The sequence below is a fragment of the Geotrypetes seraphini genome, chromosome 6 (assembly GCF_902459505.1).
Source record: "Geotrypetes seraphini chromosome 6, aGeoSer1.1, whole genome shotgun sequence".
NCBI lineage: Eukaryota > Metazoa > Chordata > Amphibia > Gymnophiona > Dermophiidae > Geotrypetes > Geotrypetes seraphini.
Genome location: NC_047089.1, coordinates 145,718,314 through 145,742,538, shown reverse-complemented (window position 1 = coordinate 145,742,538; position 24,225 = coordinate 145,718,314). Strand labels below are relative to the sequence as shown.

Sequence of the window (24,225 nt, the reverse complement as noted above, 5' to 3'; positions counted from 1 at the left end):
TTTGAGATATGCTATGGGAGTTATGTGCCCTGCATTATAGAATAGCACACAGCCAGATGCATGCACAAATTTTAATGAGTGCCAACTAACATCAGTAATTGATTATTAGTACCCAATTATTGATGATTAACAGCTCATTAGCGAATTAATTTGTGCAAACCTCTTAGCAGTGCACCCAAATATAGTCACCAGGGCTATAGATTACAACACATCCTTAGGTCAGAACTCCAAAATCATGTTAGGCTAGACCTAAATTTCACATGCTTGAGCATCAGCACCCTGAGGTTGTGGGTTGAAACCTACGCTGCTCCTTGTGACCCCGGGTAAGTCACCTAATCCCCTCTCCATTGCCACTGGTACATTAGATAGATTGTGAACCCACTGGGACAGACAGGGAAAAGTACCTGAATAAATTCATGTAAACCATTCTGAACTCCCTTGGGAGAACGGTATAGAAAATGTAATAAATAAATAGAATCCAGGGGATATTGTATATGCCAGTATTCTAAACTTTTGTGTATGTAAGTGTTGATGGATATCGCCATAGGCCCGGATTTTCTACAACACAGATAGAGAATCGTACCTTTGTGAAAGATAGGTGCTGGAAATGTAGTCCAGGGTTTTCCAGGTCTACATTTCCGACGCCTATCTTTGCAATGAATCGTGCCTAACACTGCTTTTGTGTTAGCCTCACCCATAGTGGCATTAGGTGCCGGTAGGCACCTCTGGAGGTGCGATTCAAGAGCCTTTTCTTTAGGCTCCAGTAGGCGCTTTAAATTCAGTGTTTTTATTGCCGTTTCAAACGGTGTTTTTCAATTAACAAAGGCGCCGGTAGGGCACCTACTGGCATCTAAAGGTGCCATTAATAGAATTTCCTCCAAAGTATATTACTATAGGTTATATATAAAAAAGCTATCTTCTTTTGTTTTATTTCTGTTTATTAATCTTTAAAGTGGACAACAGTACACTAACCTTTGGAGGTGTGATTGGTTCAGTTGATCCAGGATATCTTACAATTGTCTTTTACCTTCTTTTAAGAGGTGCTTCACTTGTGCTACTGTTTGTGGCATCTATTACCTCTGATCATCAAATGTGAAGCTGACTACTTTAAGATTTAGAAAAAAGTTGAAAGCCTGGTTGCTATTTAAAATAAGATGTTGGTATTATTCTATAAGTTTTTATAATTTATTTTCTTCAGCTTGATACCTTATCATAACCATTGTTTTTTTATTTTATTTGGAAATTGTCTGTTTAAATCAGAAATTATTTTTATTTATTGATTCATGTATTGATTTTTAGTCCGTATTCTCAAAGGAGCTCAGAACAGGTTACAAATTAGGTACTCGAGCATTTTCCCTATCTTTCCCAGCAAACTCACAATCTATCTAATGTACCTTGTAGATTATTTTCTTTTGTAAACTGTTATAGAGCCTGTGGTACAGACAGTATAGAAATATCCTGTTTTTGTTGATGAAACACTCCATTTTATTCTTCTTTCAGGGACTTGATGTGGATGCTGAAAGCTGCGCTGTATGCATTGAGAACTACAAACCAAAAGATGCAGTTCGAATTTTGCCCTGCAAGTAGGTTTGTCACATTCCCTCTTCTTTCCACCGCTAATCCTAATATTTTATGGAATCTGTTCCAGATCTCAGCTGCCAACAGTCTGTTGCAGTACTGAAGGCTGTGCCCATCTGATTGCCAACTGCAATATGAGGCAGAGAGATCAGATCAGTGGACATTGAAACCTGAAACTCTGCTTTAAAACCAAAAGAGACACCATTAACTCTTTGTGGACCTTGTCGTGCCCGGTATGAAGTGTCTTAAAATTGATCAGATGTGTGAGAGTGAAACACTGCAGAGCAAAGATAGATCTATGGAAATGTATGAAATGTAAACCAGGGTCTGATGCATTAGAATCTCCCTCAGCACTGTCAGGTTGTAAAAATGAAGCTTTTCCTTTTTATTGCCATCTTATGGAATCTCAAAAAAGAACCTGTAGTAGTGATATTTGTTTTTTTTGCTTTCCCTCCCCTGGAAAGTAGTTACTATTTTATAAATGTTTCTGTTTCAGGGTTAGTTCCATAAGTGATGAAAAATAGTAATGGGTCAAGGTTGAGGGTTGCACCCAATTTCCTTCTACTGATCCTCCCCTCCCCCCTAGTGGTAGCAATAGGTCTTAGACCTCTCTACCTTTTCCCCTGAAGCTGCCTCCTTATCTTTTCCCATGTATTTCAAGACTAGGAAGCTGTTTTTCTCAGGGCCCAGTCAATGTTTCTTATTGGCCTGCAAAGTCTGCTGACATCACTTCCTCCTCCCATAGCCTGCATGAGTTACTGACACCATCTCCTTCTCTTTGGTTTACATGGGTTGCTGAGGTCAAAATGTTTTCAGGTCAGTTACCTCTCAACCTGGCATAAAATCACACATGTCCAGCCTAGTGGTTCAGTACGGAGGGACCTGGGTTTAATTCACGGCTCTTATCTTCAGGACTAATCAGGAGGCCCTGCAAAGGGTTTGAGTTTGAGACCACTGGTCTAGACAGAACTTATACGCTGTGACTTAGACAATGTAAAGACATATATGGATGCCCAAAAGGGGAAAATGCTTGAGTACCTGTAAAAACCGCTTAGATAACCTTGATAGGCGGTATATAAAATCCTAATAAAACTTAAACTTAAACTTAAAACTTAAAAACTTAAACTTAAAGTGACCAGATAACCACTGCAGGGACAAAGTAAACCCCCCATGTTCACTGACCCCTAAAAAGTTCAGAATAAAAACATACATACCTGCCTCCGGAACATCAGCACCTGGCATAGGAAAGCCTAGTAGAGCTGTACAGAGGTGGCTTATGTAGTCTGGAGGGTGGGAGGGAGGACCCAGACCCATAAGCTACTCTAACCACTACATCAATGGTGGAAAATGTGAGCCCACCAAAAAAACAAAACAAAACCCTACTGTGCTGCCATATAGGTGGCACCTGCAGCCATAAGGGCTATTGGGGTTGTAGACAGGTGGGTATAGTGGGTTTTAGGGGGGTTCACCATGCCCTGTAAGGGAGTTGTGGTGAGATGTTTATGTGGCACCTTTTTGCAAAGTTCACAGCAGTGCCCTGTAAGGTGCCCCACTGCTCTGTTGCTATGTCTTGGTAGCCAGTCCATCACAATGCTGGCCCCTCTCTCGACCAAAAGGTCTTGTTCTGGGCATTTGGGACTTGGATGAATTTTGGGTCAAGAATGTGGTATAAAAATAGACATAGTAGTGGTCTGGATGATCAAACGCCTGGATGTATAGATAGACGATTTTCGAAAAAAATTATTTTGGACGTACTTTTCAAGAATGGACATTTTTCCGCTGCCGATTTTGGACGACTAGCGCTGTACATCCAAACTGGATTTAGACGTTTCTTTTGAATATGCCCCTCTATCTCTGTTCAGTAGCTCTTGAAAAATTATCCTATTGTCTAGGACCATGTTTCCCAACTCGGTCCTAGAGTACCCCTTTGCCAGTCAGGTTTTCAGGATATCCACAATGAATATACATGAAAGAAATTTGCATATAATGGAGACAGTGTTTCAAATTAAGTTTATGCATATTCATTGTGGATATCCTGAAAACCTGACTAGCAAGGGGGTACTCCTGTACCAAGTTGAGAAACACTGGCCTAGGAAGCTGAAATGCTCTTGATGACGTTATTTACACAACCAAGCATTGATCTCTAGGATGTGAGCTTTTCTGCTTCAGCCTTTACCCTTAACAGGAAGGATAAGTGAGATAGGTCCATAGGAGGTGTTCAATCAATCCTCTCTGTCAAGGGTAAAGTCCAAAACAGAGAAATTTGCATTCTGGAGGTGAATGTGTGGCTGCCTAGATAGAGTCATTGAGAGTTCTAGACTATGGGATGATTTTCTAAGGGGTATTGACCAGAGACAGTGTCCATCTATTAAAAAAGAGACAAACCCCCCAGATTCTATATATGGTGTCCAAATTTGGGCATGCTGTTGAGATAGGCATGCAAATTAATTGACTAATGAGCTCTTAACTATCAATAATTGTGTGCCAACAAACAAATAGCAATATTACTTTGCACTTATTAAAACTTGTGTGTGCATCTGATTGTGTGCTATTCTATAATGCAGGGCACTTAACTCCCATAGCCTGTATCTCAAAAGGGGGTGTGGCAATGGGAAGAGCATAGGAATGTTAGGGGCATGCTGAAAAGTTACATGTGTAGTTGTAGAATACTTGGTCAAGTGCACCTAACTTGGGTTTCAGCAGGCGTATATGTATGTCTGGTAACCGAAGTTAGGCACGGGAATTGGCACTACGCATGTGCCCTTTATAGAATAATACTTAGTGATGATTATTTTTGGCAACTATTTTTGAGTCTATTAATAGAATTCCCCCCAAAGTGTCTTCTGTAGCAGGTTTGCTAACCTATTAAAAGAGAGCTTTAGACTAGAATTATTGAAGATGTGTGAACAAAGCCCTCCAGGTAATTAAAATCCTTCAAATAATTAAAACATGACCTCTGTAGAAATGGAGGAAAAGGGCAGTATCTGGACAAAATTGTACTCTAATGCCCACAGTATAGGAAATAAGATTCTGGATCTGGAAGATGTATTGGAAGAGGCTGACTTTGATTTATTGGTGGTCACAGAGATGTGGTTCATGGAGAATCATGACTGTAATACAGTCATACTGGACTATAATCAGGAAGAAAAGGAGTAGGAGTGACATTATATGTTAAAGAAAATATTAAAGTGACAGAACTGTAGGACTTATGTTTAAGGAAAAGGCATTATGGGCTAATCTGAAAAGAGGAAATGGAAAATCTGAATATAGAATATAACACCCCCTCCCCCTTTGACAAAACCGCACAAGTTTTTAGCATCGGCCATCACACTGAATGTTCTATGCTGCTCTAACGTTCATGGAACTCTATGACCATCGGAGCAGCATAGATCATTCAGCGCGCCAGCTGGCGCTAAAATCTTCTTGCGCGGTTTTATAAAAGGGGGGAAGTCATGGGATATCGTGAAAATGATTTTGCGGTGCTTTTTCTGCAGGTAGCTTTCTGAAAGACATATGGAATTCTTCGGAAAACATAACCAAAATAAACTGAACTGTTAATTCTAACAGTGCCGGAACCATGTGTGGTATCTTTGTGATGCAAATAGGGTCAATTTCTTTTGTTGTTAATTCTAACAGTGCCGGAACCATGTGTGGTATCTTTGTGATGCAAATAGGGTCAATTTCTTTTGTTGTTAATTCTAACAGTGCTGCATGCTCTGTTTTTTTCTTAGGCATGTGTTCCATAGAGTCTGCATTGATCCTTGGCTTCTGGAGCATAGAACATGTCCTATGTGCAAGCTGGATGTCATTAAAGCTCTTGGATTTTGGGTTGGTATAAGATGAATTCTATGTAATGAGGCAGGCTGTAGTAGGTTTGTGAACAGAAGCTGATGCAGGCCATACACAATTTCTTCTCATTCTATCCCAGTTATCCTACTTCATAATAACCCTGGCTGAAACTGAAGGAATATCTAGGACAAGACTTCCCAAACTTGTCCTGGGGTTTTAGGATCCATTCATGAAAGAAATTTGCTTATGCCTTAGACAGTGTTTGGAAAAAAAAATGCAGTCACTGGTAGGTCTGGATATTGGCACACTGGATATTATTTCATAAAACTTAACTATACCTCATAAGGAGCACTTATTTTTCTCACAGTAATGCATCCAAACTCAAGTCATAGTGCATGAGCTTGTTGTGCCACTGGGGCTTGGACACAACTATGAAGTTGAAAGCTATGCCTCCGGTAGTTTCAGCAGAGATGTCAGACTAACGATGTACCACCATCTGGGCAGCAGCAGATGGGCAGTGTTGGAGGCAGAGGTGGTGGAGAGTAAAACTGTGACTGAGTTCAAAGAAGCGTGGGATGAACACAGAAGATTTAGAATCAGAAAATAATATTAAAGATTGAACTAGGCCAGTTACTGGGCAGACTTGTACGGTCTGTGTCTGTGCATGGCCGTTTGGAGGAGGATGGGCAGGGGAGGGCTTCAATGGCTGGGAGGGTGTAGATGGGCTGGAGTAAGTCTTAACAGAGATTTCGGCAGTTGGAACCCAAGCACAGTACCGGGAAAAGCTTTGGATTCTCGCCCAGAAATAGCTAAGAAGAAAAAAAAAAAAAAAATTTAAATTGAATCAGGTTGGGCAGACTGGATGGACCATTCGGGTCTTTATCTGCCGTCATCTACTATGTTACTATGTTACTATGCAACAATGACGACAACATCGAATTTATACTGCATAGAAGAAAGGCCTAGCAATCTACTTCTGTATTTTCCATGAAAACTTGATATCATTATCAAGTTGCTAGGAATCGAACACGAGTTGATAGCACCTAACCTAATGCATCCACAAAGCAGTTAGAACATGTGTTTTAGCCTGACGTTGATGGGGTGTAAAGTTTGCTTAATTTGTATTTTACTTCTTTATAGTAACATAGAGCCTGATATTCAAAGGATTTTTGATATTAACTTTTCCCCCCTTTCATAGGCAGCGAAACACTGTTTTGTTGGGGGAACCCAAAAGCTCTGCCCTCGTTAGCAGAATCCTGTGGCATAGCTCCCGACTTCCCCACCCACTTTCTCCCAGCACTGTGCTTTTAAATTTTCAGGCAGCCACCGCACAGCGTCAACGAACAGGCCTGCCCCCAGAATTAGAATGCAGGGTTCTGAGTTAGGCCTGCCTGTTGATGCTGCGTAGCAGCTGCCCAAAGATTTAAAAGTACAGTGCCGGGAGGAGGGTGGGTGGGCAGGAAACCACCGCTGATCACCAATCCTTGGGAAGGTTATAGCCTCTGTGGCCTCACCCATTCCACAGTTTCTACCGGGGCCCACAGAACTAAATGCTCTGACTCTCATAGAATTCTATGAGCGTCAGAGCAGCATTGGAGCATTTAGCATTCCAGGCCCTACCTCGACCTTGGCTTAGTAAAAAAAAGGGGGGGGGGAATTGAGAGTTATTTTCATAAATTGGCCTTTTTGAAAATTTACTAGGGCTGAGTGCATAAAATATTTACTCAACGTGTCACTAAAATTTTGAAGCATAAAAAGTGGGTGGCTGCAAGGGAAGATTTAGGGTGGGAAAAATGTTAGGTGCTTAACGCTGATTTTCAGTACTAAGGGCTAGATTCACTAAGCAAACCGATCGGTTTGCGACCCCTTTGCGACCCGTTTTCCTTCCAACCCGATTCACAAACCTGTGTACCGATCCGATCCGTGCATGCAAATGAGGGGAATCAGCATGCAAAGCAGGAAGGATGTGATTCACAAAACTTTTTTTGGCACACCAACTGGCTGGCCGATGAAAAAACTAGCAACTGGTGAGGACCAGTCGCTTGTGCTAAAACCCTACTCTCTGCCCCGATTCACCTGCTCTGGCCGCCCTATTCTCTGCCCCAATTCTCCTGCTCCCTGCTCTCTGCCCTGATTCTCCTGCTCTGGCCACCCTGCTCTCTTCTCTCTTCTCTACCCCGATTCTCCTTCTCTGGCCACCCTGCTCTCTGCTCTGCCCCAAATTTCCTGCTCTGGCTGCCCTGCTCTCTTCTCTGCTTTAGTTCTCTTGCTCTGGCTGCCCTGATCCCTGCTCAGCCCCGATTCGCCTGCCCTTCCCCACAGTGCAAGCCTGAAGTTTTAACCCGCAGGCTTAAAAGCATGGGCTTGCAAAAAAAAAAAAAGTTTCCTGCTGAGTGCATGCACAGACCATCTACAGCAGTGGTCTCAAACTCAAACCCTTTGCTGGGCCACATTTTGGATTTGTAGGTATTTGGAGAGCCTCAGAAAAAAATAGTTAATGTCTTATTAAAGAAATGACAATTTTGCATGAGGTAAAACTCTTTATAAATCTTTCCTTTTAGCTAAGTCTGAATAATAATATTGTAATTTATAGCTAGAGAGACATATGATCAAGAAACTGTTTTATTTTATTTTCATGATTATGATAAACATACCGAGGGCCTCAAAATAGTACTTAGCGGGCCGCATGTGGTCCCCGGGCCGCGAGTTTGAGACCACTGATCTACAGGTAAGGAAGATGTTCTGCGCATGCTCAAGGATTGCTCTTTAGCGATCCGTGGGGGGGGGGGCATGCCAACAATCATCCTCATTTGCATGCAGGCCTTTAGTGAATTCATTGGCTGCATGCAAATGGACACAGATCAGACACGGATAGGTTAGTGAATCTAGCCCTAAAGCTCATAAATCTAAGCAAATAAATGGAAGATCTAAATTTATGAGCATACCCTCAAATTTTATATATGGCGCCTAAAGTTATGTGAATACATCAGGGTACTTAGCTGATGTATGCACATAATTTAATTGAATAAGCTTAATTGTCACCAATGATTGACAATTAACACCTGTTAATTGACAGTAATTGGCATTAATTGAAAGGCTTACAAATTGGTAGGTGCATAGCACAAAGTGGTGTGCGCCTTGTGCAATGTACATAGTTAAGGGGGGCATGGTTAACTGGTCAAAAGAAGACCAGTTACCATCTTTAGAGTACAGTAGTACCTTGGATTACGAGTATAATCCGTTCTAGGAGCATGCTCGTAATCCAAAATGCTCGTTTATCAAAGCGAGTTTCCCCTTAGGAAATAATGGAAACTCGCTTTGATGCGTTCCCCCTCTCCCCTGAGAACCGGCATTGCTCCCCTCAAAGGCCCCCCCTGCGATCCGGCACCCCCCCTACCTCGAACTGGCACCCCCCGCCACGATCCGACCCCCCCCACCACCACGATTGGGCACCCCCCCGCCACGATCCGACTCCCTCCCAACACGATTGGGCACCCCCCCGACACGATCCGACATCCCCCCGACACAATTGGGCACCCCCCCGCCGCTTCTTACCCTCATCTGGGCACTCTAGAAGATCAGACTCCTCGTCTGCTGGGCCTTGAGCATCTGAGCATGCTCAAGGCCTGCGAGTTCACGTTCACGTTCAAAACGTGAACTCGCAGGCCTTGAGCATGCTCAGATGCTCAAGGCCCAGCAGATGAGGGCCGATCTTCAAGAGTGCCCAGATGAGGGTAAGAAGCGGTGGGGGGTGCCCAATTGTGTCGTGGGGGGGGGGTTGGATCGTGTCGGGGGGTGCCCAATCGTGTCGGGGGGGTCGGATCGTGGCGGGTGGGTGCCCAATCGTGTCGGGGGGGGTCGGATCGTGGCGGGGGGTGCCGGATCGCAGGGTGGGGTGCCGGATTGCGGGGGGGAGGGGGGGTGCTCGTAAATCGAGCCATGCTCGGTTTCCGAGGCACCGATTTTGCAAATGTTTTGCTCGTCTTGCAAAACACTCGCAAACCGGTGCACTCGTAAACCGAGGTACCACTGTATTCAGAATTTGTTAGACAACTACTTTTAGCGGTGGAATTTTGTATTGCACAAAAGTGAAAAGATTGCAAACAACCCTCGCATTTTAGGCTAGACAAAGTTTGGCATATTCCTGGTATGGAAAGACTGATTTGGCTACATAGACCTAAACAATGGAAATATGATTTATTTTGGGCACCTCTCATCCAATCTACTAAATCTTCTTAGATTATCTTTATACCCTCTGACCCCCTGAATATCTATGCCTTTTGATAGAATTATCCTTTATACTGATGGAAGTTTTTATATTACTCCTCTTTTTGTGTGTCTCTGGAAAGTTCTTGTTCTCTGATTCACTCGTGATTTGACTGTTGGTTCCTTGGGCTTTGATGAAGACTGTTATATTTGCCTATATATTACTATATGTATATTCCTATATGACTAGATTGCATTTGATGCACATATGAATGTATTTGCATGATTTACTGTATTCTAGTTCTTCAAACCAGTGGTATAGTAAGGGGTAGGGAGGCAGATTGCCCCAGGCGCCGTCTTGTGGGAGCACTGGCACTTCTCCTCCTCTCCGCCACCCTGCTCCTTCCCACCCCTCCCTGGCCACATGTGCACACCTTTACTTCCCTCCCCTCTTTGCCGGTGCAAGCAGCATCTCTAACCTGCTGCTCGCGCCAGCCTCAGCTCTCCCTCTGATGTCACTTCCTGGTCGCATAAACATCAGAGGGAGAGCCAAGGCCTGCGCGGGCAGCAAGTTGGAGATGCTGCTCACGCTGGGGAAGTTAAAGAGATATGGGGAAATGGAAGGGGTGCATGCAGGGGGCAGAAAAGAGGGCGGAGGGCACCACTGCCCCGGGCGTCTCCCATCCTCGCTACACCACTACTTCAACCTACAAAAAAAAAAAATTATTTGAAACAAAAAAGTGGGCATGGTTAGGGGCAGATCACGGGTATGTTTTCGAATTATGTGCATGTTTTTGACATAGGTGCTATAATGTGCACAACTTAGGCACAGGCATTTAGACCAAGAAAACCCTGCCATAAATAGGGTGCACCTAAATGTTGGGGTGCTGATAAGTTCTTAGTCCAACCAACTTCCTAAATTCCGAGCGTTATTTTGCCACTGTAGCTGTAAAAGTGCCAATTTGTAAAAACAAATTCTATGTTTTGACATTGTTTCAGACCATTGATTGAACCATATCCACGTCATTTTCTTCTTGGTTGGGCTGAGAACTTTTCAGCACCCCCCTCGTATATAAAGTGTGCACGACTTTTACAGAATTGCCCAGAGTGCCACACTAGCCATTGCCAAATTATAGGCAACATATATAGAAATTGGCCCATAACTTTTAAGCTTCTAAATCAAGAAGAATTTTCAGCAGAAAAACGACGCTGAAAATAGGGCACAAATTTAGGAGGCTAACAAAGGAGCATAAACTTAGGAACTCAGCATTTTCTGAATAATGGGCCTGTAGTAAATAATGGTAAATAAAAACAGTACTATCCACCTAGATAGTCAAGAAAGATGGCTAGAGTTATACCTGCCTATAACATGCCATGTGGCACTCTATAACATGTCTCTGTGCCCTCATATAATGTTGCATCTACTGCTCTGTAACATAGTAAATGGCGGCAGATATATTTCTCCAAGGCTTATTTGAAATATGAAGATAATTTCAGTTTTGCTTTGCTTTCATCCTGTTGGTACATTAGGATTCTCCGTGCTTACTCCATGCCCTCTTATTTTTTTTTTCCAATCTTTATACATTTTTACATCTTACAACAAGTGTATCAATAAATTGACAATTGAAATTAAGTACATCACTTGAATTTCTTTCATATTTAACAGTAATACATAAAATTTAACCCCTTCCCTCCCACCCTTACCATAACATATGTAATATTTTTTCATACTTATTAATACCCTCCCCTCACCCACCAAAGCTTTTCCAATCATTTCCAACCTTATTTATCTCCCATCCCTCCCCTCTTGGATGTGCATATTATCTTATGACAAACCATAACTATAGAGATTCTAAAAAGGACGTCAATGGGCCCCAAATTAATTTAAAATTTTCATTACTCCATGCCCTCTTAAATGCCATCACTGTTTTTATCCCTATCGTCTCCTCTGAGAGAGCTTTCCTAACCATGGATTTAATGTGCATAAATGCCCATCAGTTTAATAGTGTAAATGATTTGATATACCACTCTAACAAAACTCAGAGTAGTTTACAATAAAATAAGTACAAGAAAAGAATGCTATAAAATTATAGGACATACCATTTCCTTTTGAATTGCTTTCATTCTACCTGACTGTCCCAAAAGCTTTCTGAAAAACATAAAAGAATCCAATTTTACTTTAAATTGTTTAAAAGAAACTTACCTGTGTATATCAGGGGTGCCCAATACGTCGATCACGGTCGATCGCTCAGGCAACCCATGCTGTTTCCTGTCTCTTTTTTTCCCCTCCTGACTGGCATGTAATTAATCTGCCTCTTGAAGAACTCCGGCCAATCAGAGTGCTGGCAGGGCAGGGTTAGAAGGTCGGCGTGGGATGAAGCTTAACGCCCTACTACAGGGCGATCCTGCCTCTAACTCAGAGGAGGGCTGGGACTGCGGTAGAGGGAAGACAGCTCTTGAGGCCTATGGCAACCTGCAAGGATCGCTAAAGTACCAGCGATTCTCTCTGCAGGCTACTCCCTGCTGGAATTAGGTAAATAGATGTGCGGGAGGTCAGTGAGGAACACGCAGGCCTTCGGGGGGGGGACAGGCAGGCCTTCGGGGGTGGGGTGCAGGCCTTCAGGGAGGACAGGCAGGCCTTCGGGGGGATAGGCAGGCCTTCAAGGGTGGGGTGCAGGCCTTCAGGAGGTAGTGCAAGCCTTCAGGGGTGGGATGCAGGACTTTAGGGGGGACAGGCAGGCCTTTGGGGGGGAACAGGCAGGCCTTCAGAAGGGGTGCAGGCCTTTGGGGAGGGGGGCCCTGGTGTAGAAGTACACGGAAGGAGGGAAGGGGGGTTCAATGAGACATGCATATGCCGGACTTTAAGGGGAAGAAATAATGGGTCTAAAAACAGGAGAGGGAGAGAGATGGTGGACAATGGGATTTAAAGAGGGAAGGAACAGAAAGGAAAGAAGTTGGACATAAGGGATGGTGTGAAGGGGGAGATAGAGATACTGGATAAGAGGGTAGTTGGGAAAAGAAAGGGAGAGATGTTGGACCCTGGGATGATGGGGAAGGAGGGAGAGATGCTGGATGCGAAAAGATGGATCTGTGGATGGAGACGAAAAAAAGGAAAGATGCCAGACTTTCGGGGGAGGGAAGGGGAGGACAGAGATGGAAGATGGATGGTTATCATGGAGAAAGAAAAAAATGACAAATGGGCAGGAGACCCTGGCAAGCGAGTTATCAGAAGATAACCAGAGCCTGGGACCAAAATGATTTGAATAATGGCCAGACAACAAAGGTGGGAAAAATGATTTTATTTTCAATTTAGTGATCAAAATGTGGCCATTTTGAGAATTTATACCTGCTGTCTATATTTTGCACTATGGCCCCCTTTTACTAAACCACAATAGCGGTTTTTAGCGCAGGGAGCATATGAGTATCGAGAGCAGCGCAGAGCATTCAGCGCAGCTCCCTGCGCTAAAAACTGCTATCGCAGTTTAGTAAAAAGAGAGGGGGTATATTTGTCTATTTTTGTATAGTTGTTACTGAGGTGACATTGCATAAAGTCATCTGCCTTGATCTCTTTGAAAAAAAAACCCCAGAATATAAAAGATAATTAACATTTTCTCTGCATACAGTGTGCTTTGTGGTTTTTTTTTAATTTTATTGTTGGTAGATCATTTTGACTTGGTCATTTTAAAAGTATCTTGCAAGCCCAAAATGTGTGGGCACCCCTGGTGTATATCCTCTGAAAGCTGATTCCATAATGCTGCTGGAGCTTGCCAGAAAAGAAAAAGAAAAACACTGTCTCTTGTGGAAGTCAGGCAAGCCTTAGATGAAGCAGGGATTCAAGCAAGGAAGTATTAGCAGAACTTAATACTCTACCCAGAGTATAAGGACAAATCAAATATACCATATAAGAAAGTGTCCCTTCATGGATCACCTTAATGTGTCAGCCTAAGTATGTGCATTAAAATCACTTTTAACATGCGCAAGTTAGAGATGTCTGTGTGCTAACAGTGTTTTTTACATGCAAATTTGCATTTTGAAGTTTGAGCACACTTTAGTACATTGTCCTCCTGGCAAGTTGAGGAGTGGTTCTCAGTATTAATATTTGGTAATGTGATACTTTATCAGGAATGCCTAAGTCTGATTTGGAGTTTGAGAAATGATGTTCTAGGGTCAAGCACCATCTAAATAAAGACAAGCAGTGACAGGTTGACAAGCAGTGCTTGTAGCTAGAGAATGACACGGGGAAAAATCTGTCCCCGTCACCGCCCCGTCCCCGGCCCACCATCCTCTGCACCGGCCCATCACCACCGTTCCCTTCACCACCCCGTCACCATCACCGCCATCCCTTTCACCGCCCCGTCACCGCCACTGCCATCCCATTCACCACCCCGTCACCGTCCCCGCAGCATCCATAAAAGCCTTAGTACTGTAATATTTAGCTTATTCCTTTCTTATAAATCAAAGTTCCTGCTGCTGAACTAGAGAAAGAGATATTCAGCTGGCAGGGCTTTGTTTATAAATTTTTATCAACACAACTAATATACTACTTTATCCTAAAGCAAAAAATAAATAAATAAATAGAATTTTTTTTTCTACCTTTGTTGTCTGGTTTCTGCTTTCCACATCTTCTCATTCAATTCCTTCCATCCACTGTGTGTCTTCTCTCTGCGTCTTCCATTTGCTGTTACTGTGCCTCTTTTCGTCTTCATCCCCTTGGCCCAGAATCCTTTTCCCTTTCACTCCCATTTTGAATAACTCTAAGCTGTCTTAATGTCCCAAATCTTTTAGCAACTAGGGATGAATAGTTCTGCAGTAATTGCAGCTGAACTGTGTTCATGTCCAAAAAATCATGTTCAAGTAGAAAATGAGGTTGGTGGGAAGTTAATTTTCTCTATGTGAAGCGTAGACAAGAATTTAATGGTTTAATTACAGTTGTTAGCCCTTTTTTGCGAGAGGCTTAAATTGAGCTAAGCATTTTTCATAGCCCGACATTAAGATTTGGGGTACATCAAAGATTTTGACAGCATACAAAATGACAAGCAGCCCGCAGGCCCTGGAATTTTGAAGAGAGAATCTCCTTGGCATTTTTAACAGGCTTCAGAAAATGGTTATATCCGTCCTCACCTTAGTTTGCAGCCTTTCTTTTTCGGCGATCTGCACACTTTCCAAAGAGCCGCACACACGCGGCTGCTCAGTATTCAATCTTCTGCTCTAACCCAACCGGAAACAGGAAGTTGCAGCAGAGCAGGAAGATTGAACTTTGAGCAGCCGCGTGTGCGCGGCTCTTTGGGAAAGTGTGCAGATCGCCGAAAAAGAAAGACTGCAAACTAAGGTGAGGACGGATATAACCATGCGCGGCTCTTTTGAAAGCGTTCCGGTCGCCGAAAAAGAAAGCCGGCAAACTAAGGTGAGGTGGAGAGAGGAAGCTGGTTAAACGATCGAGCCGGCATGCGGGTGGGCGCGTGGGGCTGCGTGGACCACACGATCCTTTATGCCTCACTGCGGTGACAAGACCATTCACCGCTCCACGGGGCAGTGATGGCCTTGTCCCTGTCCCCGCAGAGGCTGCTAATTTTCATTCCCTGTTTTTGGCGGGTTACCCGCGGCTAAACGCGGTAGCCGCGGGTAAACCGCCACCATGTCATTCTCTACTTGTAGCCAGTGGCGTACCAAAGGTGGGGCGGGAGGTGCAGATCACCCTGGGTTCCAGCCTTAGGGGGGTGCACAGCCGGCCGGGTCAGGAACCTCCCGCGCTGCTCTAAATGGCACCTGCACCTCAGCGCGGCTACCATACTTACTCTGAAGCAGAGTTGGCAGCCATGCTGAAGTGCAGGAACGTCCTGCGATGACTGCCTTCTCTGCTCGGAAAGACATAAGTGACGTCGGATGTGGAGAAGCGGCAGCCGCAGTCATCGCAGAACCTTGCCGCAACTCCTTTGCCGGCCCACCCCCTCTGAAGTCACTTACCTCTTCCTGAGCAGAGGCAGCAGAAGCAGTCATCGTGGGACCTTGCTGGTTTGGAGGGAGAGGAGCATAGAAGGGTGATGGAGGGAGAGAAAGGGGGTCAGGGTGGTATGGAAGGGTGGTGGAGGGAAAAAAAGGGAGCAGATGCTGATGGAATTGGTGTTCAGGGAAAGAGGAGAGAGACATAAAGGGGAAGGATACTGGATGGAATTGGGTTGGAGGAAAAGAAAGGGGGCAGATGCTGATGGAATTGGTGTGCGGGAAAAGGATACTGGATGGAATTAGGTTGGAGGGAAAGAAAGGGGGCAGTTGTTGATGGAAGTGGGGGGGAAAGGAGAGGAGAGAGTGGAATGCCAGACCATGGGGGTATGGGAGAGGGAAGGGAAGAAGAGGAGAGGAGAGGAGAAAAATGCCAGACCATTAGAGGAGGGAAGAAGATGGATGCCAGACCAATGGGGGTAAAGGAAGAGATGGAAGGGGGAGGCATATAAAGTTTCTTAAAAAGGAGTAGAAGTAGAGAAGATGCCATATAGAAGGGGCAGAGAGAGAGTAGACAGTGGATGAAAGGAAGAGAGTGACAAGAAGATGAGGAAAGCAGAAACTAGAGAAGACAAGATAGAAAAAAATTCTATTTATTTATTTTTTTGCTTTAGGGGAGATGCATCGCTGTTTCTGTGGTGTTGCATTGTATGCAGAGTCCAGCTTTTTGGTGATTCAATTTAACCTTTGTCTACGTATTTCTATTTTTCATTTACAAAACTGTAGAGCATTTTTTAGCACCAGTCGTGGTGGTAACAGCTCTGATGCTCAGAATTCTATGAGCGTCTGAGCTGTTACCACCATGGCTAAAAACCACACTACAGTTTTGTAAAAGGGGAAGGGGTTAGTTTGTGATTACATATTCCATACTAGGCGAAGATGTTTTCTGTGTGTTCGAAAGACATGGTTTTCTGTTAGGATTGACTGTACAGGATTGATCTGTACTAGTCTGGCTTTTCTAGGTACACTCCTGTGTGACATGTGGATTGTTACTAAAAATCATGTTTTTCATACAGATGGAGGGGGGGTCAAAAAATGATGGGACCCGGGTGTCACATATGCTAGGTACGTCACTGCTTGTAGCATATCATTCATTTGAATGTATAACAAAACATTTAGGCAAAATTCCAGAAATTGGGACAGACTCATTAGGCAAGAAATTTAACTTCTGAAAATAAGTGGATATTTAAAGCTTTCTTTCTTTTAAGGTGGATTCAGAAGATGTACTTGAAATTCCTTCACATGAACCAGTGGTGGGTAATGTGCCAGTGGGGAATTTGAATATCATTCAGGAAGATCATAGGACTGAAGTCAACAGCTTGCCATCTTCATCCACTAGTGAATCTGTACAGCAATGCAGTAGTCCAAGAGAGTATGCCGGGGAAACCACAGCACTACTTGGTAAGCCAGCTGTAATATAAAATTTTAACTTTGTTAGTTACTGGGCTATTTATTCTCTCTTAGTACACTTAGTATACTTTAGCCTTGAATAGAAGCTTAGCTGCTAAATTTTGTAATGTAACCTGCGTAAAAGTGCTGCATTGATTCCACAATATATTAAATTACAAGAATCTCTAAATTACAAAGGCATTAATTAATATGTGAATAATTTAAAAGTCTAAGGTCTTATTGACTGAACAAATACGTCTAAGCCAGTAATAACTTTTTTTTTAGTACCTGGCCTATCTGATGTTCAAAGGAAAGTTTACTGTCAAAAAAGATTCCTAGGTAACAAAATGTGTTTACTGGAATCAAATCAACATCTAATAATTTAATAGAATCTGTAGGTGCAGAAAGCATTCCACTAATCCAACACAAATATTCCCTCCACTATCAGGAAACTGAATGCTACAGAGAAAATTCATACTAAGAGAATACTTCAGTCACACACACAGAACACAAATGCTAAATACATAATAGCTGACCAAATATGATAAACATAAATTAAACCAAAATATCAAGAAGCCAAACCTTCCATATAGTACAACACCAAATAAATAGATTAATTTCCTCCTATACTTGCAAAATATAAAGATTATACATGCCAGGGATGGTGTTAAACCAGGGAATGCCCTAAGCCTGTTGGAAGCTGAATATGGCATGGATTAGTAGTAGGTTTTGGGGTTCTATCCAAAATTTCTGTCCTGGGTCCTAGCCACATCTAACACCAGCACTAGCAGGATAAACATTTTGACTCTCATATATTCTAATCATAAAATAGAAAATAAAAAGATTTTTTTCTACCTTTTTTTTTGTCTGGTCATTTTATTTTTCAAGTCGCTGGTCCCAGGTTCTGGGTTTTTCTTAACTCACCAGGGTCTCATGCTCATTTGATATTTCTTCTCTCTCTGTGCTCACCATCCATCTTCCATCTTTCTGTACCTACCATATTTTTTGCTCCATAAGACACACCTGACCATAAGACGCACCCTAGATTTAGAGGAGGAAAACAAGAAAAAAACCATTCTGAACCAAATTGTATACTAATATATACCCAGCACCTTTAAAATTCCCCCAACCTTGGAATGCAGTGACAAGCAGTCAAATAACAATAAGTCCTACAAACATGAACATAAAGCAACTTTAAAAAATGCAATCATGCTGATATCTGAATAAAAGATTGAACAGTGTAACAAAATCATATACAATCATTTGGATATACATTTAAAGGACTATATCAGAGCAACAGATCAAGCTTCTGATGTCTTCCAACGTGAGATATGTAGAAAAGCCCACTTGGGACAAGACGGCATCTTTGTGGGCATGGAGGAATAGATTAGAGCTAATTACTGACAAAAAGAAAACCGTATCACTTCGCCAGCAGGGTAAGTGACCGAGTCAATTGTCTGCAGGGAACCAAATAGCAATCTAAATGTGGAGACGAAAAACTCAAAATAAAACACCACCACCAAGGTCAAAATCCCTATAAAGTGGATCTAACTGGCTTCAATGCCCAAAAAATGAGTTTGAAAATGGAATGATTGGCCGATATACAAGCGTATCGCTAAAAAAACCAAAGTGCTTTAAAGATGGAGAAATTAAGTCAAAGTAAACAATAAAACTTTTAAAATGTTATCGCTAATGCAAGAGTAAAACTCACTGTTAACTTCCTGTGAGATGAGTGCTCGCGCTGTGCTGAATCTTCCGTGCTGGCTGGAAAATACTAAGAAAAGAGCCAGCAGGAAACGCCAAGAATAAATGTGGCAAGGGCGTGTGCCGCTGCGTTAAAATGATTGGTACTAACACAGGAATGGGCTGGCCCAAACATGTGACATCATGACAGAGAGACTCAATAGAACAACGGTATATATAATTAAGCCTGCTAAGATTGTTTGTCAAACCAAAAAGAGACTGAAAAGCGTTAATTCTTAATGTGCCAAGTCCACTGCTCTAATCAGAACCCGCATGAAAAATGATGCCACGACATAATGAGGAGGCAGCCATCCAGCGACCACCACAATTTAAAGGTACCGCCGGAGGAGGGGGGGATATTTGCTCCATAAGACGCATCCTTATTTCCACCCACTTTTTTAGGGGAAAAAAGTTTGTCTTATGGAGTGAAAAATATGTAATCTTTCCCTTCTCTGTGTCCCCTCTGCTTCCCTGTCCAGCATCTCCCCTGTGTCCATCTCCCTGCATTTATCATCACTATTTTATATCTCGCATCACTCCGCTGTGTACTTATACCCCACAAGTCCAGCATCTCCCTTCTGTGTTCCAATTCTCCCCCATATCTGTGTCCATATACCCACTCTCATGTCTGGTATTGCCCCTGTGTCCATTTATCATTCCCATAACGCATCCTCCCTTTGTGTCCCTATCCTTATTCTCCTCTCTATGCCCATTATTTCTCCTCTTGTTTCTGTATACCTCCGTGTCTTTCCTTTTCTGCTGTGTGGACAGTATTTCATTCCCTCTTCCTTTATCCACTTAGTACAGCATCTCTCACTTCCTTCTCTTCCCTTCAGCTTCCCCCTCCCCCCAACAGGTCTAGCACCCTTCTACCTTCCCTCTAGCTCCACCCCCTTGCCCCTGCTTTTCTGTAGGTCCCGCAGATCTCTCCCTTCCCTTCAGTTGCAGCCCCCTCCCCCAGTGAATCCAGCACCTCTCTCCCTTCCCTCCTGCACTAGACGCCCCCCCCCAACCCCCCCCAGTGCATATTCAGCACATTTTCCATTCCCTTCAGATCCGGCAATGTGGTAGCTGGCACTAAAAACCCCAGATAGTCAATGCTGGTCACCAGAAATTACCTGGCATTGAATATACAGATTTAATATTGCTGGTGGGCAGTCAAAACGCTGTCTGCCACCAGCTGAATATCAGGCAGTATGTTCTTTAGAGGCTGAATTTTCTTCTTCTTGTTAGGGCTATTGGGAAAATTTGAGTTTGTTTTGGGTTTTTTGGGGTTTTTTTTGGGGGGGGTAGTAAGGCACTGAAATGAGGATACTTTAGACTATAGGCAGGTGTTGTCCTATTTATATACTATTTATATGCTCTTTTGCCTATTTATATACTGTCATATTTAATTTTTCTCATTTTTTCTTCCCTATCTTCAGCTTTCTATACTTTAACTTCAAAACTCTTTGTCTCTGTTTCTCCTTCTTTATTTGTAAGTAATTCACCAAGTTTTCTTTTGTCTCAGTCTCATAAAATGATTTATCCCAGGACAAGCAGGCAGCATATTCTCACATGTGGATAATGTCATCCATAGAGCCCCGGTACGGACAGTTTTAAAAGTGTATCACCACTTTAAGTTTTTAGAAACTTCATGACTGCTCGGACTGCACATGCACAAGTGCCTTCCTGCCAGACAGGCTCGCAGTACCTCAGTTCTTCATTTTCCACGGAGTGAAGTCATGTTTCCTGAACTCTTTTCAGTTTTTTTTGCCATTGCCTTCCCGCTTCATGTATTTTTTCTTATATTTTTTGTTTTTTCTATTATTTCATTTTTTTATCCTTCTAATCCTACTGTCATCTTCTTCCCAAGGAGCGTCCCTCTTTGACACTCTTCCACCGTCCTCTCTCTCTCTTGCATTGCTTGTTCCCCAGGCAATCTGTTATTGCTTCTTTCACAGAGGTCAGTAAAACTAACACTGGAAGCAACATGTTAGTCTTGGGCCTTAAGAAAGACTCAGTGAACAGAATGAGAGCCTGTACCCTGTATCTCAGTTCAGGTGGCATTTGGCAGGCTGCCGCTGGAATCCCCTAATCCTTTGGCCTGAAATGAGCCTTACATTTATGTTTGACGTTTATAAGGATTAGCCACTAAAACATTACAGGCAAGTACCAAAATTCATCATTACCCACCTATCTTTATCCATCTAAGTAGTAGCACCTACTGTAGCAATAACTGTCCTAGCTTAGGATGGTATATTCAATGGTTCCACCTAAAACATAAACCCCCCCCCCTCTGTTATGAACGCATAGCGCAGGTTTTGGCAGTGGCGGTAACTGCTCTGACGCTCATAGGAATTCTATGAGCGTTGGAGCAGTTACCGCTGCTTCTGGCACTAAAACCCACGCTATATGTTTGTAAAAAGAGGGGGATAATTTGGTTGAAAATGTGATTAATGATTTCTGAATATATGCAGATATGTTTAAGCAGTGACTTCCCTAAGGAATATCACCCTCATCTATAATAATAAAATGTTAAGCGCACATGCGCACTCGTGCCGCGTATTCCATGATCTGTTGCGGCGGCACAAGTGCGCATGTGCTAGATGGCGCGGAGTGAGGGGCTGGACTTAGGGGAAGGAGAGCAGGCCCGGGATTCGGCCCCGGCCAGGCAAGAGTAAGACCCCCCTTCCCTGCTGCACCCAGGCCCCGGCAGTCCCCGCCGGCAGAGGCAGAAAGACAGCGGTCGCTGGCTGTGCGGACGGGTTTTCGGCCAAGTAACAGCTGTGACTTCCCCCTCCCGCCGCCGACCCTAGGTTACACCACTAACACGCCGCGACTCACCCCCCCCCTGCTGACCCTACCCAGCACAACTGAAACCCCCGTTGACCCTCCCACCGCTACACGGCTGACAAACCCGGCAGGAGGAGCAGCGTCCCAGGCACACTAAACGCTGCTTTGGGTCTTCTACTGGCCTAATTTCCTCTGTTGTGCCGGGTAAGGTCGGCGGGGGGGGGGGGGAGTCGCGGCGTGTTAGTGGTGTGCCTAAGGTCAGGGGGAAGGGGGAGTCGCGGCACGTTAGTGGTGTTCCTAGGGTCGGCGCAGGGGGGGGGTTAAAAACATGTTGCTCAGGGGGATGGGAGGCAGGCATCGGGGGGGGGGTCAGTGGAAGGGGAATGGGAGGCAGGCAGGCTGCCATCGGAGGAGGGGTGGGGGGTTCAATGGAAGGCAGGATGGCATGGGGGGGTTCCATGAAAACATGCTGCTCAGGGGGATGGGAGGCAGGCAGGCATGGGGGGGGGTTCAGTGGAAGGGGAATGGGAGGCAGGTAAGCTGGCATCGGAGGGGGGTGGGGGGTTCAATGGAAGGCAGACAGGCAGGATGGCATCGGGGGGGGTTCCATGGAAACATGCTGCTCAGGTGGATGGGAGGCAGGCAGGCAGACTGTCATCGGGGGGGATATCGGTGGAAGGGGGATGGGAGGCAGGCAGGCTGGCACTGGAGAGGGGGTGGGGGGTTCAATGGAAGGCAGGCACGCAGGATGGCATCAGGGGGGGTGGTTTCCATGGAAATATGCTGCTCAGGGGATGGGAGGCAGGCAGGCTGGCATGGGGGGGTTTCAATGGAAGGGGGATGGGAGGCAACAGAGGGGGGGTTTCAATGGAAAGGCTGGCATCGGAGGGGGGGAGGAAGGAGGCTCAGGGGGCACTAAGGACATAGAAAGGGGCACTGGGGGCACTATGGACATAGGAAGGGGCACTAAGGACATAGGAAGGAGGCACAGGGAGATTCACAGACAGAAAAAATGACAGACAGGCAGCATGCAAGGAGAGAGAGACAAAGAAAAAAAATATCCAGACAGACAGACATCTACTCTAGCACCCGTTAATGTAACGGGCTTAAAGACTAGTAAGATAATAATCCAACAGTAAAAAAAAAAAAAAAATCCCATACTTCATTTGTACATGAAAAGAGTTGGGTGCCTATCAGTATTCATTTACCCCTGTGGCACCCCAAAACTATATACGGCAGAAGTTCAGGACACAGTCTTTAATTGCATCTATTTTCTACACCAATTAAAGCAGAAACTGGTCCCATGTAATGGAGGAACTATTGATCTCCATTACAAACAAGGATGAGAACATGTATAGAACAATACCATGATGAGTGTGGTATACAAGTGGTTTTCCTGTCAGCTGACGAATGAATAAAATAATTTATAATTTTTATTACTTTGATAAATATCTCTGGTGGTTGTTGTGGAAGTGATAGAATAGAGCTTTCTGATTTAGCTGACATACTCTAACCTAGCAATTGCATGTTTTTCTTTCTAGGGAGTGATGGTGAGAACAGGCATGAAGAACATCTTAGCTCGTATTGAGCATCCTCAGAGAACTCAAGACTTTCCCCCCTCCCCCAACAGACTGTGCTAGAATTATTTTATTTTTATATTTTATTAGGAGAATAACTCTTGCGTGATCAAAGATTACAAAATAAGAGTACAATTTTACTTTTCCAACTTTTTACTGATTTCTGTTCCCAAAGTGCTATTAAGGTAATTCTCCATGAAAAGGTCCTGTTGCCTGTCTCCTCTTCCAGTTTATTTATATACAATATAATAATCCTCTCCTACTTTGACAACTGCTGGGGGAGATAAATTTGCTTTTTTTATGTGTTTTGCATTTTCTTCTTTTGAAATAACTTGAAAGCTGTGAAACAGGGCACATGCATACACTGTAGGAACGAGCAAATAGGATGGCTGTGGACAAGCTGCTGTTTCAGCTCTAACATGGACAATCATAGTACTGAAAAGTGTGGTGTCCAAGGTTTCTTGATCTAAGTTTTTTTGCACACAATTCTATGAATGTAAGCTGGATTTTCTTTCAACTTTTACATCAGTAGCGCTAGCAAGTTGAGACTGTCATGCCGAGCTGCTGGAAGGTGCCCAGTTGTGCCATAGGAGGTGGTAAACACTTTGCACATGAACAAAATAAAGAAGTTAATAGTTTTTGAGACACACTGTTCTAATTGTAAGGATAATAATATCCAAAGTTCGCAGACTGGTCTAGACTAATAAAATGCTCTCAACAGTTGGGAGTTTCCAAGTATTGAGACTCGTCCTGAAATATTTTCATCTTTCAGTTTGTGCTTCTGAGGTACAAAATTAAGGGTTGTGAACTGCCACTAAATTTATTTTGACAATCGGTGAAAAATTAACAAACAGCATATCTCATAAAGTTCTTAAAAATAATTTTATGTAAGTAAAAAATAGTGAGTAAACAAGAAGTAGGATGGAACAACGGTCTTACCACAATGAGAAGAATCAAAAGGATCATGCAAAACACACATTTATTATACCAATCCACAAAAGTGTCAACCCAACACAACACTATTTTGGCATATAATATGCCTCAGGGGATTGTTATGAATTCTCTCAAAGGCGTATGATTGACAAAGACTAGGTAGTAATCCACAAACTGAGTGATTCATCAGAGAAACAGGATGCAAAAGTCATCCTGTTTTTCTGGTGAATCACTC

General features: G+C 43.6%; 1 protein-coding gene across 1 annotated transcript in view; it reads left to right on the top strand.

Moving 5' to 3' along the window:
* Window positions 1-23,795, top strand: part of RNF149 (ring finger protein 149) — a 165,388-nt gene extending 141,593 nt beyond the window's left edge. Inside the window, exons 4-7 of the mRNA XM_033947467.1 lie at window positions 1,501-1,583; window positions 5,310-5,406; window positions 16,782-16,974; window positions 23,022-23,795. Coding sequence (XP_033803358.1) covers window positions 1,501-1,583; window positions 5,310-5,406; window positions 16,782-16,974; window positions 23,022-23,068 — 420 coding nt within the window. The 3' untranslated portion in view covers window positions 23,069-23,795. The remainder of the gene's footprint in view (window positions 1-1,500; window positions 1,584-5,309; window positions 5,407-16,781; window positions 16,975-23,021) is intronic.
* Window positions 23,796-24,225: the final 430 nt, after the last annotated feature.